The sequence below is a fragment of the Octopus bimaculoides genome, chromosome 15 (genome assembly GCF_046866305.1).
Source record: "Octopus bimaculoides isolate indiv1 chromosome 15, ASM4686630v1, whole genome shotgun sequence".
Classification (NCBI taxonomy): domain Eukaryota; kingdom Metazoa; phylum Mollusca; class Cephalopoda; order Octopoda; family Octopodidae; genus Octopus; species Octopus bimaculoides.
Window position 1 is genome coordinate 9,255,994 of NC_142942.1, and position 19,103 is coordinate 9,275,096.

At 34.3% G+C, this 19,103-nt stretch overlaps 1 protein-coding gene across 1 annotated transcript in view; it reads right to left on the reverse strand.

Annotated features, from left to right (window-relative positions):
* Positions 1-1,675: 1,675 nt before the first annotated feature.
* The window catches only part of LOC106882828 (inter-alpha-trypsin inhibitor heavy chain H3), a 39,210-nt gene continuing 21,782 nt past the window's right edge, over positions 1,676-19,103 (reverse strand). Inside the window, exons 3-6 of the mRNA XM_089363372.1 lie at positions 17,134-17,250; positions 14,794-15,153; positions 3,829-4,059; positions 1,676-2,215 (exon numbers count right to left, since the gene is read on the reverse strand). Of these exons, the coding sequence (XP_089219498.1) occupies positions 3,848-4,059; positions 14,794-15,153; positions 17,134-17,250 (689 nt within the window). The 3' untranslated portion in view covers positions 1,676-2,215; positions 3,829-3,847. The remainder of the gene's footprint in view (positions 2,216-3,828; positions 4,060-14,793; positions 15,154-17,133; positions 17,251-19,103) is intronic.

Consider the following 19,103-nt stretch of genomic DNA (forward strand, 5'->3'; position numbering starts at 1 on the left):
TACATATATATTTATATGTATATATATATATATATACATACATATATATATTTATATGTATATATATATATATATACATACATATATATATTTATATGTATATATATATATATATACATATATATATTTATATGTATATATATATATATATACATATATATATTTATATGTATATATATATATATACATATATATATTTATATGTATATATATATATATACATATATATATTTATATGTATATATATATATATACATATATATATTTATATGTATATATATATATATACATATATATATTTATATGTATATATATATATATACATATATATATTTATATGTATATATATATATACATATATATATTTATATGTATATATATATATATACATATATATATTTATATGTATATATATATATATACATATATATATTTATATGTATATATATATATATACATATATATATTTATATGTATATATATATATATACATATATATATTTATATGTATATATATATATATACATATATATATTTATATGTATATATATATATATACATATATATATTTATATGTATATATATATATATACATATATATATTTATATGATATATATATATATACATATATATATTTATATGTATATATATATATATACATATATATATTTATATGCATATATATATATATATACATATATATATTTATATGTATGCATATATATATATATATACATATATATATTTATATGTATGCATATATATATATATATACATATATATATTTATATGTATGCATATATATATATATATACATATATATATTTATATGTATGCATATATATATTTATATGCATATATATATTTATATGTATGCATATATATATTTATATGCATATATATATTTATATGTATGCATATATATATACATATATATATTTATATGTATGCATATATATATTTATATGCATATATATATTTATATGTATGCATATATATATTTATATGCATATATATATTTATATGTATGCATATATATATTTATATGCATATATATATTTATATGCATATATATATTTATATGCATATATATATATATGCATATATATTTATATGTATATATTTATATGTATATATTTATATGCATATATATATGAATATATATATGCATATATTTATATATGCATATATACATTTAGATCTTAACAATCTTCCGGTTCAGAGAACAAGGTGTCATCATTCCACTTTTCTCTTCCTTTTTACGGCCACATGACCTAGTTTCGTGAACGCGCAGGACTCGTTAACCCCATCAGATGCTAGGAGCATCTAATAATATGAACGTCCATATTATATATATTGAATACGGCTAAAGGGCTACAAACGAGTCTGGGAATCCGATAGCGGACAGAACTAGACAGACTTACAGACCAATACGTACGTCTCCACGGTAACTGCAGTGAATTCGCCTTTAAAAGCTGAAATATGTTACAAACATATTTTAATTACCTGAAGTGATAAAGAGAGAGAGGGAGAGAGAGAGTTACGTTTTTGCGGTATTTTAAGAAATTAATGAAAAAAATCCTCTAAGCTTTACAAGCATAAATTTTAAAAAGAAAACAAACAAAAGCATCTAACAGCAAATGCTGAAGTGAAAAATCAAATAAAATACATGAGAAAATATGTACATAAATTTTATTAAAACAGACATAAGGTAATACGTCTTGGATGCGAATAATCCGAAACGGAGACGAGTTTTACCGCTTCCTTGTCGCATGCTCGAACAATTGTGAAGATCTCCTCTACGAAACCATTGGTTGCCTTGTTAACCCACAAATAAATTATGTGTATGTACAAATTTTGTTGTGTCTAGACAGTTATGACAATATTATTAACACTGGCACTGATTCAGTTCAACTTCTTTATTATTAGTCAATTGGTTAAATACACACAACTAACAAATTAGCTGTTCGTTTCACTTGGTTAAGCAAAAGCTCTTTCGTTGCTATTTGCAACATTTTCAATGAGTTTTCACTTAGTCTCTTATGGAGACAGCGTTTGTCTGTTTGAGACGTTGTTGTGTGCTTGCGTATGTATGTATGTGTATGTGTATATATGTATGTATTCTCATACGTCTGTGTGTGTGTGTGCTTATGGTGTTTGTGTATGTGTGTAGGTGTCTGTGTATGTGATCATGTAGGTATGCAATATTTCATCCTGTAAAGAACAAATGTAACATTATAATCAGTTTTGTTACAGAAAATAACACATTCTCCGAAATGTGAAACGATAATTTATTTAATTTGAAGCAAGTAAATAAAAACCAATACAATTTTATTAATTGTCAGAAATCGATACCATAATATATGTAATCAAAATTTGTTGGTCGCTTTTCATTAAGAAGCAAAAGTATTAAATAGAGATCTTTTATTGTCTATATACAAAACTTAATACTTATAAATAAGTGTACAAATACATATATATATATATATATATATATATATATATATATGTGTGTGTGTGTGTATGTTGTATATATGTTTGTGTGTGTGTGTATATATATATATATATATATATATATATATATAAGCATGCACACACACACACACACATATATATATATATATATATATATATAAATATGAGCGTACATATTTATTTATGCATGTATGTATGCAAATTTAAACACATATATATTGATACACATGCACTCACATATACACACATATAAATACATTAATATCGATAAATATCTGAATATTAGCTGCTGTAGACATCGCCACATTTACTTAAAGAGATAACAATGGTGTTCAATATACACACATATATCCTACCTACCCACTTACATACATATATGTATTATATTTATGCATGTATATACATGCATATATATTTGTTTTATTTATATCAATATATACATGTAAACATTCCTATATATATATATATGTATATATATATGTATATACACAGATACGTATATACATACATATATATATACATACATATGTAAATGTGTGTATGTATATATATATAAACGTATATTTACACACACACACACACACACACACACACACACACACATAAAAGATTACATATGTATATGCTTATATATATTTATACATATATATAAACGTATATGTACGTATATATATTTGTATGAAAATGTGTGTATATATATATGTAGACACACACACACACACACACACACATATATATACACACAGATATGTATGTACACTCACATATATATGTATGTACATATATTTATATACACACACACACACACACACACACACACACACACACACACACACACACACACACACACACACACACACACATATATATCGATAAACAGTAATATTAGTCGCAGACGTACATTTCGCTGGATACAAGATAACCAGGAATTGTATATTCACACAAGCACATACATATATATATTATACTATATATGTATGTGCTATATATATATAGTAACATCTCTTTAAAGTAAAGGCTATTTGCCAACATAATGTGGCTTTCCTGGAAGTACGAACTGTGTGTATATATACATATATACATATTTATCTATATATATATATATAACGTGTGCGTGTGTGTGAGTGCCTGTGTGTATATATGTATACATATAGACATACATATATATGGAAATACATACACACATACATAGCTTGCAGCGGATCTGTTTGAACACAGAAAAGTTACATTAAATCAAATATCAAACTATTACCATTAACAACATAGTTCTATATCTGCCAATACGAAGTCCGCCATCTTGATAACACCTCGTGGATGTTATACTTCAGCGATGATATATATATATTACAAACCTTAATGAGAGCTAGTTCATTAGGCCGTGCTTAGGTGGAAAGTGAGTTCCTTGCTATCCACCATCCAGCACGGAACTGTTGTATACATCCACCCTTGTCGATATTTCAAAGTAGCATTTACTACTTTTGTTTCGTGTTGATCTGATAGGGTAAGCGTTAATGTAGCTTTAGTTCTGCCAATCGCGTTTCTATGCGTTTGTAATAGTTTTCCTTTCATGCTCAAACAACGACCTGAAAGAGAAAGTGAAAGCAAAAAGAACACTTGAAATGATAGGAATATCAAGAAGAGAAAAGAAAAGTATAAGAAAACCAAAATTTGCAGGAATAAAGAAAAAGATATAAAGAAAATAATATCGATAACAACAGTAATAAACAGATTAACAGAAAAGTTTGAAATAAGAGAAAACTATAACGACGACAGTAACAAGATATAGAAATAATATTTAAGTAAGATAATTACGAGGAGTAAAATGAAAGCGAATGAATGAGTGGTTTCCAACATTAGAAGAAAAATAGTAATTTCATAGATAACCGGGTGAGATGTCTGGATCGATATCTTTATATTACTGCTTCGTATGTGTGTGTGTGTGTGTGTGTGTAATACAGGCAATTCTGTGTGGTTAAGAAGTTCGCAGTTATGTGGTATCGGATTTAGTCTCACTGAGGGTATATCTTGTACAAACGTCTTCTACTATATAGTTATACAACCTCGGGCCGACCAGAGCCTTGTGAATGAGTTTGGTAGATGGAAACTGTGCGCAAGCTCGTCATATATATGTGTGTGTGTGTGTGTGTGTGTGTATATATATATATGCGTGTGTGTATATACGTGTGTGTGTGTATATATTTACACACACACACACACACACACACACACACACACACACACACACACACACACACACACACACACACACACACACACACACACACACACACACACACACACACACACACACACACACACACACACACACACACACACACACACACACACACACACACACACACACACACACAGTGCGATGAGTAAATTGGCGCCATATTATATTTTTAAATTCGCGCATGCAATTTGTTTTGGATTTTGTTTACTACACAGTACATTAGGTTCAGTTGGGCACAGTGTGTGAGGGAAATAACACCATGACGTAATTCACTCTGTCAGAAATTTGGAAACGAGATGATGTGCTGCTTGGCATTCGCACTGGAAGCTCCAATACGAACATTTCAGAGTGTTTGGGTGTCAATCTGAGGATAGTGCAACCTGAATGCATGCATGGAGAGTGATAAAAATCAAGCATCCAGTCAACATCATGGTGTTTGCAGTGATCCCTAATGATGCCTCCTTTCATCCTCCCACACGGTCTCAGACTCAACACGGAGGCCTACATCAACTGCCTGGATGAGGTTGTGCTACCCTGGGTGAAGAATGTGGCTGCTGGAAGACAGGACTATGCCTGGCAAAAGGGTTCTGCACTGTGCCACACAAGCATGAGACCTGTCATGGCTATCAGACAATTTCTGCGACCACACCACCATAACATCTCCCCAGACTGCAACTCTCTTGATTATAATGTGTGGGGCGCAGATGAGCGAGAGATCAACAACAGTGCATGTAACACCAAAGATGAACTGAAGGCAAGGATTATGGCAGCATTCACCAACTTAAACAAGGAGACAGTCCAGAAGAGTTGCAGCAGATTCCAAAGTCGTCTGGAGGCCGCAGTTGAAGCCAATGGCGATTTTATTGAAGAGATTTACTCTTTAGTATTCCAAGATATTTTTATGTAATTTCGGAAAATATATCTGTTAAAATGTGATGCCAATGTTATTTTCACTTTTGCATAATTTAGACAACAATATATTCACCGCATCCTGCACACACACACACACACACACACCTAAATAAATAAGATAGTGGTACAATAACGCACCAATATTTACTGGAAATAGCAGTCGATAATATAAGACGCTATAGTAAAGTTTCACTGTATATATATACTGGCAAAATGTTAGCAGGCGGCGAACATAAATTCCATCTTACCTGTAGGAAGAACAATAAATAAATGTAGAACTCAGGTGTGGATAATCTAGGACCTAGGTTTTGAACTTTCCAAATTACGTGTGTTAACGTAAATTTGATTAGTTCTCACCGGCTCGATTCACCTAGACAAAATCTCAAATATCGCCACACACACACACACACACACACACACACACGCACACGCACACGCACACGCACACGCACACGCACACGCGCGCGCGCGCGACATGGTCGACACCAGTAGAAATTGACTTCACGACGCAAAGACAAAGAAACAAAAACAAGACGTATCTGATGAAATTCTTTGAGGCAGTGAATTCTCACAACCGTCAAGTCAGAAATGTTTGATGAGAGCTTAGGCAATTAAATCAATCCCTTCAGCTTCATTGTTACTAATTTTTTTTCTTAACTTGCGAAATATGAAAGGCGTTGTCGTAGTGGAGCAGGTGTAACTGGGTAAGGAGCTTGCCTCTTGACCACATGGCTCCAGGTTCAGTCCCACTGCCTGACACTTTAGACAGGTGTCCTACTATAACCGCGGGTCGGTCGACCCAAAGCCTTGTGAGTCGATTGTGTGTGTGTGTGAGTCTTTGTCTCTGTTTCTCCTCCACCAGCGCTTGACAACCGGTGTTGGTGCTTTTACGTCCTATGGCTGAGCGGCTCGGCAAAAGAGACCGATAAAATAAGCACCGGGCTTAGCAAAAAATTTAAGTCCTGGGTGTCGATTCATTCAATTAAAAATTCTTCTAGGCAGTGCCCAAGCATGGCCGCAGTGCAGTGATTGAAACAAGTAAGTGATTGGTAGGATTTGAACTCAACATTTTTATAATTAAAGATTTCAAGAAATATAATTTGCCATTCTGTCGATTCTGCAAAACCATCGATCTTTACAGAAAATCTATTAGAATCTGCTATTCTCTACGCGTGTTGTAGCACTTTAAGTATTCAATGGAATCGAAAACTTAATCTCTTCCACACGCAATATTTATATTATTCTCAAGACAATTGGCTGATAAACTATGGAACGAAATCAAAAATATGTTCTATTTCAGATACGTTTATAACATTCATATTATAAAGAAGACAATTGATTGATAAATAAACATATCGTGTGTGTGTGTGTGTGTGTGTGTATATATATATATATATATATATATATATATATATATATATATATATATATATATATATATATACATATATGTGTGTGTGTGTATATACGTATGTATATATCAATGTATATATGTATGATATATATATATACACACACGTATGTATGTATATGTGAATGATATATATATATATATACTAAATTAGAAGTACACCATGTAATATATACGTGTGTGTGTATACACACACACACACATATATATGCACACACATATATATCTGTGTGTGTGTGTAACTGTGTGTGTATATCGTCGTCATCTTAGGCTGTTTCTCGTATCCGAGCAATCCAATAGAGCGGTTTCTCCATTTTGATGTCAGTATCGACTAAGAAAGCCTAATCTCGTACAAATTCCACGGAAGCAGAGGTGATAGCAAAGAAATAGTAGAAAGTTTGTGATCGACTTTTGCGGTTTGTGTCTTTTGTCAACTTTGCATTTTTAGCTCGTTTTCTCTTACTATGTTTTATTTTTCTATTACTTCAAAAACATCAATGGTCGTAGTTGGCATCGGTTTATTATGTTTTTGTCTCACTTTCAGCCATTTTGAAGACTGATTTTTGCTGGTCTTCGTGACCACATGGTCTTTTTCCTGACTGTTAAACAAGGAAATCTGTCTTGTTTCCTCCTAAGTACGTCCTAAACATAGCAGTCGATGTGTCAACATCATCGATTATAATGTTGGTTTGTCCTCATTCACTGGTTGCTGTCGATGTGGTTGTTCTAATTGATGGGAGAACTACATAGCCAGCGGAGTTTTGCTTTAATTTATGGAAATACGCCAGCTTTTTGAGGTCCGACGGCAGTATCCTTCTTTCACAACAGTTTAATACTTCTTTTTGCTATTGGCATAAGGCCTGAAATTTTGGTGGCGGGGTTAAGTCAATTAAATCGACCTAAGTATTTTACTGGTACTTAATTTATCGACCCCGAAATGCTGGAAAGCAAAGTCCACTCTGGCAGAACTTGAACTCCGCTTAGCATTTTGGCCGATGTGCTGACAATTCAGCCAGAAGAAGACTCCGGTTACACCACCAGTTTCAGTTTTTTGTGAGGTTATATATTTGTTCTTGTCATATGTATGTATGTGTTATCTTTTATCTATTACTTGACTGTGGCCATGCTGGGGCATCGTCCAGAATAATGTTTAGTTGAATGAATCAACCCCAGTATTACTTATTCTTTTCCGGTTTCTGTTTTGCCGAAACGTTAAGTTATGGGGATGTAAACACACTAACACCGATTGTCAAGCAGTGGTGGGGGATAGACAGAGGCACAAACATACAAACACACAAAGGGCTTCAGTTTTCGTCTATCAAATCCACTCACAAGGCTTTGGTTGGCCCGAGGTTATAGTAGAAGACTCCTATTAAAGGTGCCACGCAGTGGGACTGAACTCGGGACCATGTGGTCCGGAAGCAAGTTCCTTACCACACAGCCACGTCTGCGTCTATCGACAGAGCCCAACCTGCACCTACATACATGATTTGTAACAATGAAATCAAATCAAACAAGAGCACACACACACACACACACACACTAATATGTATACAGGGAGATTGTGTTAAAATACAACTACACTTACACACGCACACACACTAATATATATTGCACGCCTCATCGTGAGCTTGCAGTTTCGATTCCTGTACCGGGTGATATGTTGTGTTCCTGAATAAAACATTTGCTTTCACATTGCTCCAGTGGACTCAGCTGACAAAAATTAGTAAACCCGCGAAGTACTAGCGTCTTGTTCAGGAGGTGGATATAAAACTCCATAGAATCCGAGAAACGGGCTGTATGAGCCAATTGCATGCACATATAAATGCATTAATATACATACATATAAATATATATGTATATAAATAAATATATACAAGTATTGTAAATAAAAATATATATAAATAAATATATATAAGTATTATACATATATATATATATATATATATATATATATATATATATATAGTGGAGTCACAATGGCCCAGTGGTTGGGGATTCACTGTCGTAGGATTGTGGTTTCGATTCCCAGACCAGGTGTTGTGTGTTTTTATTGAGCGAAAACACCTAAAGCTCCACGAGGCTCCAGAGGTGTGAGGGTGGAGTGGCAAACCATGCAGTACTCTTTTTGTTAGTCTTTCTTCTTGTTTTTGTTGTGCCTGTAGTTTAAATGGCCACTTGCACATTAATTTCACGAGCAGGCTGTTTCGTTGACCGGATCAATTGCAACCGACGGAATGCCACTATATATATATATATATATATATATATATATATATATATAAATAAATGCATATATATATTGCGTTCTTGTCCCATTCTGTATTATTTATATAGATATATATAAATGCATATATATATACATACAAATATATATATATATATATATATAATGTATGTATGTATCTTTCTATATGTGTTTGTGTATGTGTTGGAATATATGCGTGAGAGAGGCAGAAAGAAATAGAGAGAAAGATAGTGAGAAATAGAGAGAAAGATAGTGAGAGAGAGAGAGAGAGAGCTTTCTAGCTATGGCTTTATAAACGTAATCGAACTGTAGCGGAATGATATGAAAGATAGATTATGCAGTAATTCCTTTCCATTGCTTATAATCATTAAAATCAAAGACCATGACACACCCCAAATTTCTTTTCGAATATTTTGAAAACTAAAAGAATGTCGAAAGTTTATAGAAACTCATGATATACATAATTCAGGATCACAACATGCAAATACGCTGCAACAAAATTTCTTTTCCTCAACAGGCGCTGCCCTATTTAACATTGTCCCAAAACAGATCAAAGAGGAAAAGGATCCCATTACCTTTAAGCGGAACCTGGACAAATTTCTTCAAGGAATACCAGATAAGCCACTTATACCTGGATACAACTCACTCAACGAGAACTCCCTACTCGAATGGACCACGATACCACGGAACTTGACTTTAAAAGGAATTAGCTAATCGTATCAGGTGGTTCTATTAAGTTAGACATGGCCTGGACCAACTTTTGTTCGAAACATATCTAAGTTATCTAAGATAAACTGAAGACACAGACAAAGGAGTTAATATCTTTGAAAACTATATTCTTTGTTATGCACTTAACAATTCTGTCTCCGTGAGAACTGTAAACTATTTTCTTTATACGTCAAGAAGTGAATATACTTTGGAAAAAAGCGACGATAATTGTCCATCAGACTATAGTGGTTAATTTCGTTTGACTCTACATTGTGACTATGTTATTAAAAATGTCGAGAATGTGTTGAAAGTATGATGTATATAAATACTTTAATCAAATCCGTAGCTATTGATGGAAACTGATTGTATATGTCCACAACAGGCACACTTAGCTACGTGGTTAAAAAGCTAGCATTCTAACCGCGCGGTTTCATGTTCGGTCCCACTACTCAGCACATTGACGCACACACACACAGATACACACACGTACGCACACGCATGGACGCACATGTCTCTCTACACACACACACAACGCATACATGCGTGCACGCACATACAACGTACACATACCTCCACACACACAACATACACATACACACACGTATATACACGCACACACATACATACACACGTAAATAGACGCATACATACACACACGTGAACGCACATATAGCTCCACATACACACACCGCACACATATACGCACACACGTGCACACACATACATACACTTCTGCACTGACTCAGCCACTTGCACGTTAATTTCACGAGCAGGCTGTTCCGTTGATCGAATCAACTGGAACCCACGTCGTCGTAAGCGACGGAGTGCTAACAACAATACCACACTTATGTGACATGTTTATTTCCCATTGAAGTGTTTTAAGAATAACATTCTTTCTTTCTTTCCCTTTTAAAGCTCAGCCAGGCTCATGTGCCCGGTTTCCCGGTTTCTATGGCGTATGTGTTCCCTACCAGCTGGACGGGACGCCAGTCCATCGCAGCGTTACTCAAGAAACAGGAAGAATGAGTGAGAGAAAGTTGTGGCGAAAGAGTACAACATGGGTCACCCCACCTGCCGGAGCCTTGTGGAGCTTTAAGTGTTTTCATTCAATAAACACACACAACGCCCGGTCTGGGAATTGAAACTGCGATCCTCCGACCGCGAGTCCGCTGCCCTAACCACTGGGCCATTGTCCTTCCAGTTAAGAATAACGTAAACAATATAAAAATTGGTTTCGAATTTTGGCACAAGGCCAGCAATTTCGGGGGAAGGAGGCTTATCGATTACATTGATCCCCAGTGTTCAAGTGATACTTACTTTATCGATCCCGAAGCGATGAAAGGCAAAACCGACCCCGGTGACATTTTACTTCAAAACAAAGACGGACAAAATACCGCTAAGCATTTTGTCCCACGTGCTAACGGTTCTGTCACCTCACTTAAGCAATATAAATAGTGTTTATTCTCTTCCTGATTTGCGATCATTCCGGAGCACGCCTCCAAGGGTTTGTGTCAATTATATGAACTCCTTAGTATTTTACTCAGAATAAGGGACAAAGTTGACTTCAACGGAAATTGAACTCAGAAAGCGAGGATACGGACAAAATAACGCAAAACATTTTATCCGACGTTCTAACGACTCTGCCAATTCGCCGCCTGATTATTAAGTTATAAACATATATTGCTGCGGAATACTCAACCACTCTTTTTTCATTGATTTTGGTCTGTAGGAAAGCACTATACACATTGCCTTCGCAGTTGGTTTCCGTTGAATGAACAATTGGAGAAATCATCGTCGAAACCGACGGAAGATCCATTTACTTTTAATCATTGTGGTACATGCTCATCACAGCCTTCCATGGAAATACAGGTCAAAAGCTCCCTATTATGACTCTTAAGATGACATTGTTTCAGGTAAATTTAATTTCCAACTAATTTTAAGGAACGCTCTGATATCCAAACTATCAGGAAATTCTTAATTGACCGTAATTATATAATGCATTATAAGGGCAGATTAATTAATAGATTCGGTACGAGTAATCACATGTAATTGACTCTTATGCACTATAATGCATTATATAATCATTGCTACGTATTTACTGACAAGCCTACGGCATTTGTTGTAACTACCGAATATCTCTAAATCGCGAGGGAGCCTCTACACAGTCACTTGATGTGCTAGAAATAGCAGCACGATGGCAGTCCAGTGACGATCAGCAATGGAAACTAAACCAAAATGATAACTGACATTTCATTCAAAACCAGTTTAACATTATGACCGTATATTAAAAGGATATGTCTTTAGAGCAAACACTTTTTTTTTAAAGACAGAACTTGAAAATTTGATCAATATCAAAGTTGTTTCAAGGCTGTGAGCTTAGCGGCGTTTCGTCTGTTTTTATGTTCTGAGTTCAAATTCTGCCAAGGTTGACTTTGCTTTTCATCCTTTCGGGGTCGATAAAATAATACCAGTTGAGCATTGAGGTCGATGTAATAGACTAGCCCCCTCCTCCGACCTTGCTGGTCTTGTGCCAAAATTTGATTCTCTAATCCCCTTTTGTTTTGAAGTTTCCCAGGACCATTTCCAAAAACAGGACCAAGGAGAGAGTCTAAAATAAACAAACATTAATGCGTATGGCGGTGTCCCGGCATGGCCACAGCCGCTGTCTGCAACCAATAATAAAATAATAGAATATATTTTATTAAAATATTTTCCATATTCTTTATTTTTACTTTTTTAATTTACTTCGGGTTTATTAGATTTAAAAGTTAAACATTATTCTGCTACGCTCAATGTAAGTAGCGTTGAACTATAGAACGCAATTGAAGAAATACTATTAAGGCATTTGAAAACTATGGAAATATTTTTTAAAGGATTTCATTTAATTTTTCCACAATTTTAATTGCTCTTCATGCTTTACTTTAATTTGGAAAGTCGCAAAGACTGAAACCGGTACTAAAATGTTCTGCATGATAAAATTATTTTGGCGTTTTCTACCTTGCCTTAGTTTCCTTATATATATATATATATATATATATATATATATATATATATATGAAATATTATTATTATTAAAGTTGTAGTATATTGTCAACTTAATGTGACGATATTATTATTATTATTCATGGAAAGTTTCATTCGGCTCCATCCGACTTAAAGTTTCGCAGTCTTCTTACAGAAACCTGCGTCGTTTAGGTTCAGATTACCGAAAGAGAACTACAGGGCGTCCAAGATGGCTACTGGAAAATGAGCTACAATTGGTCAAAGCGAGATACATGGCGTTGATGGAAGTGAGATCAACATTGCAGCGGCGTCAGATACATTAGAAAGGAGATTTTCATGGACTGCATGGCTAGACAGGAAGCTGATGGGGTCATGATGTCTGACGGGTCTTTCTAGTGACTTGGAATCTAACTGGAGTAAGGCCGGCGAGAGTGTCTGTGTGTGGTCATATGGTGACGTTAGATCTCCTACTATTGAGTGCCCTTTTCTTTCGCTTGCCCACTCACTCGTGTGTGCGCGCGCTTGTATATAACGTAGTGCAACGTGGCATTGCAGTGCAGCAAGATGCTGTTTAATCTCTCAATCGTTCGGAACCCATTAAATAAATATAAATATCTTGGTAAGATATATAGCATCCGTAAGAGTGAAAGATAAATTTTATGTTGAGTTTTATTTCCGGGTATAAAGTGAAACAGAAGACGTTTCCAGTTCCCTCTTCGCTCTTCTCAATTACTCCGTTCGGCTTATTTATAGTTGAATATAAAATGTTGCTGACAGACGTTTACACAGGTACGTTGGTCAACCAAAGAAGTAACTACATCTTTAGAAAATATTATCTTTTACGCAGTAATTACAAGATTTTTATTTGCAGGTATATAGATGCTACAAAGTCATTACGAATACAGCAATCGATGCAATGGTTATTTTGGTAACAGTTTCTTAGAATTTTTCAGTGGTACTCGGGGTAAAACACTAGCATGCATACGTATACTGGGCTAAAACAAAAACCCGCGTTCTTTTTCAATCGGTGGCGTTTAAACGCATGAGTTTGTTTTTCACGTGACAGAAGATGATGATTATATATATATATAAATATATATATATATATATATATATATATATATCCTGACAGGTGACATTTTAATTTTAACTCCTGTTTTTATGCAATTACTGTGTGGATAAGTTATTTCTTCTGTTTCAATGTTAAAAGTAAAAATAGAGGAAAACGTGATACATTTTTGTCATTTGATGCACTTTGTTTCCGAAAGAAACAAAGCACTATACAAGAAGCAAAAAAGATGTACAGTTTATAGTGCTACCTTACTATAATCTATGTGGGTATAATACTATAACGTGCTATAATCAATATTGCCTTATTACTGTCTATAGTACCAAACTATTCTATATTTTTAGTGTAGTTCTGCCAATTTACTATAACCAACAGTGCCACCTTACGGTAAATTAGTACAGTCTATGATTGCGTAATATTATAACACACTTAATCAATAATGCCATACCGCTATAATCTAGAGTTAGAGTATCGAAACTATTTTACCCTATAGTGTTAGAATTCACAATTATTAATAGTTTTATACAATAAATTTCACTGTCTGAAACAAGTTATGGAAATTCTAAAGCATCAAAGTACTTTTTGTAATGAAAGTTTTATTTTAGTGGTTGAGGTTATTTCAGTACCAGGATGACCAAGAAAATCTGGAACCATAAAAGATATTCACGGAACTGAAAAAACATGTCAAAAATTTAACGCACTATTTATAGAAAGTGTAAAAAGGACGTACCGATTATTCCTGACGCTTCTTTTGAAAATCCTTTGCCAGAAATCACGAAGAAATCCAAATAACCTTCATTTGGTGCCATCTTAGATTCCAAATTTCTTCTTATTAGCAGTTTTTGGCCTTTAGAAATTCCAAATTCCATATATTTGCCTCTGCCATTTATGCCCAACGTCGAGCTGGATGATGTCACACCTGTTTCGTTATCCCATGTAAATATATGGTTGTTAAAGGCTATTTTGTGCGGCGTGACAATTACAGTCATGTGAGGAGACGTAATATATAGTTGGCCAATATATGTTCTGAGAGGTCTGTCTGGTTTAAAACGGCCTTTGCCTTCGACTATTTTGGCCGTAATGTTAATTCCTACAAAACGCAAAAATAGAAATCTATTTGCAAATGATAACTAAGATTTTTTATTAAAAAATCAGATAAGCAACAGAAAAAAGACTTTTTCTCTGAAAAAATCTTAAACTGCGGCCGTGCTGGGGCATCACCTTTGTATGTACTGGATTTAAAATATAACACATATGAAATAGTATTGAAATCAATAATAAATGAGAAACTTAGATGACAGAAACTGTTGTGACATCACACTTAAATTATTGTATTATTCTGGTATGATGAGAAAGAAAAATAGTGTTTCAGTACAGTGATAAATAATAATAGTAAGCCAAACGAACCATCAAAAGAAAAAAATTACTCAGGATAACTCAATTTGGTAGAAAGAGAAGTCAAATAACCCTCAATTCACAGCCGGCTGTCTTAAAAAAGCTACAACTAAAGATCGATCATATAATGTAGTGTTAGATATGCAGTTTAGCTGCTTCTAATTTAGGTAAAATGTCAGCAGTTTTAAAGGTGAAGTTTAGCCGATTACATCGCTCCCAGGTTTTGACTGGTACTCTGTTAACGACCTTGGGAAGATGAAAGGCAAAGTTCGGCATGGGAGGCTCTAATGATTCTGCCAATCCACCGCCCTTAAATAGTATATGAATTGAAAGATCAGATTTTTTATTGTATAGTATGGGACATACCCTATCCGCGTCTATTTCTTTTCTCTCTCTCTCTTCCTCTCTCTTGATATATACTGTTTTATTAAGGTTGCAAAAACATCACAAAAACTACTAATCAGTTTCACGTTCTCGCTCGTCGGGCAGTTGCGATCAGGAATAGAATAGAATTTTATCCCATTCTTGATCACAGCTGCCCGACGAGCGGGAACGTGAAACACTGAGTAGCATTCTTTAGTGATGGTTTTGAAGCTTTAATAAAAAAGCGTATCACTCTACCTTCGGTATTCGAGCACTTTCTTCCACTTAGTTTTGCATTTATGTGCTCACACGTGTGTGTGTGTGTGTGTGTGTGTGTGTGTGTGTGTGTGTGTGTGTGTGTAAATAATTAAGATTCAGTTGAAGCATAAGTCAGTCCGGTATTATCCGCACAGTTCAAAGTAAAGTAAATAAGATCAAAATAAGCAATAGGGTATCAAGTAGTAATGCAGTACGGCCGTTTCGAACGGCTCCATTTAACTGAACAATGCAATCATTTCCTCAATTTAAATACAGTGCTATCTCCATCCGCACCAAAAAATTCTATTTATGTATATGGGATTTCAACAGGCAGGATATATTAATATAATTTGTCTTCAATATCTAACAGTAAGAAGGTGGAAGAAAATTCATGTTGTCGCTATTGTAGCTGAAGATAACACTATTTATATTGATGAAATGATTTCATTGCTCAGTTAAATGGAGCCGCTTAAAACGGTCGTATTGCATTACTACTTGATATCCTGTTGCTTATTTTGATTATATATATATATATATATATATATATATATATATATATATACATACATACATACATACAGATACATTGAAGTAACTACCTCAGCTAATGAGTGTTGTTACAAGGACGATTGATCTGCTAAAATAGCAGCCAGATATCCCCCAAAATACATTCTGCCAAAAGGACGCATTGAACAAAGTAATTCTAGATACGTTTTACTGAAAAAAAAAACGGTGTAGGGCTGATAATGACTGGGAAACTTTCAATTATAGATCTCTTCGATCGTGCCTGAACTCTGGTTAAACAACACCGAAAACAAGAACCTCACTAGTAAAAAGTGGTATAGGTACACAAAAAATAAAATAAATTAACAAAAAAAAAATCGACATATTTTTAGTAATGTATGTTATCAAATGTCTCGAGTAGAGTTAAGGCTATTAACATAATTTCTCGAATGAGATATCATTAAATATAATTAGGAGTATAAATAGGGCAAAAACTTCAAAAAAATCGTTTATATAGTTTTTAATGAAAAAAAAAGATAGTGAAACATACGTCTAACTGGGTCATACAGCAAAATTTGAAGTTGTTTGTCCTTTCCTGGCAAGTCGAAGCAAATTGGAAGTCGGAGATCCTTTATACGGACAAGGAAATGGGGGTCGCCAAATGAAGCTGAGAAAAGAAAATGTTTATACATGTAAATGCATGTAAATATAGATGTGTATATATATTCGTCTATGTATTCGTATGTGCGTGTATGAATGTCAGACATATATATATATATATATATATATATATAAATATATATAAAGTCTGGAGGTATGGTAGATGAATACACATTTTTATACATTTAACCAAGTGACTTCTATCATAGTTACATCAACAATTCATGATGTTCTGGTGATCTGATGAGATAGATTTCTTTATTTGCATTAATTTATGAATATTTATTTGTATTGATTAATGCTGAGCGTACATATAAATGCAAACGTGTACACATAACATCTTCCACACTGAAATTAACACGACATAAAGAAGATTCCAAAACGATGGTCATCCTATGAAAGTTACATTGTTAAATAAATAAAATCAAATTATCATCTCTTATAACACTAAACAATGTTTTTATAAAATCTTCATGAACCAGTTTTGTCGCTCGGATTTTCTGGATTTTCATTTACACAAATACTTGACCTTACATTATTTTATAATTGATTACTATGTGGACTGTTAGCCGAGTTCGTAAGAGCAGCTTTATGTGACAGCCGCGCAATTCTCTGAATCCACATCTTATACTACGCTTTTATATATATATATCTTTTATCTTTTAAGTGTTTCGCCCATGAAACTTACTCGCCTAAGGTGCCACACATTGGGGCTCAACCCAGAGCAATGTGGTTTGGAAGTATACTTCTAACCACCACACACACACACACACACACACACACACACACACACACACACACACACACACCTTGAAATCACAATTCTGTTCTATTGAAGTCTCTTTCTCTTCATTTTCTTTTTTCTTGCAACCCCAATCCAGGTGCTCCAAAATTTACTCGTACCTCCTCCCTACGTTCCCTAATATTGAATGCATCTCCCAGGTGCTGCACTAGCAACTTCGCTCAGTCCTTCTTTCTCAGTTCGTCGCCTCTAGAATCTAAGCTTCTATCCTTACACACGCTTTTCTTGAAGCCATCAGCTTGTAACTAATCAAGAGGTACATTAACTGTGTCGATATCACTGGTATGGGAGGTTCTGCTAAGGCAATAGGAACAGCTGCTGCATTTGGAGCCAACTCCAAATAGATTCTACAATATCTATTGACTACGAGCTTCAATATTCTTTTCTACTCTAGGCACAAGGCCCGAAATTTTTGGGGAGGTACCAGTCGATTATATCGACCCCAGTGCATAACTGGTACTTATTTAATCGACCCCGAAAGGATGAAGGGCAAAGTCGACCTCGGCGAAACTTGAACTCAGAACGTAACGGCAGACGAAATACCGCTAAGCATTTTGACCGGGGTGCTAACGTTTCTGCCAGCTTCAAATTAATTCCTTTTCCTTCTTGTTTTCGTTTCTGTGATATGCTCTTAACTGTAGTTTTTTTGCCTTTACAACACACACACACACACACACACACAGACATATATATATATATATATATATATATATATATATATATCGAGAGGGAGAGATTAGGCAGACAGAAAGATAGATATACCAAGTCTGCAACGTATATAGAGTTCGTAAACTGCGTATCGTTTCATTTTCGTTTTCTCTTACATCACTCTTTGATTTTACTTCTCACTGGTAAAGGCTTTAACCCAAAACGTTGGATCCTCTTCTATTATTTTCATTAACAATGTTATTTTCATTGTACGGATTCTTTTAATACTATTGTATTTCTGCGCTTTTCCCCACCTCTGCACCATAGTCGTACGTTTTACCTTTCTAAATGTATGTATTATTCATTTGTTTCTCCCCTTGTTACCTGACAATCTTCCTCGTCTTATTTAC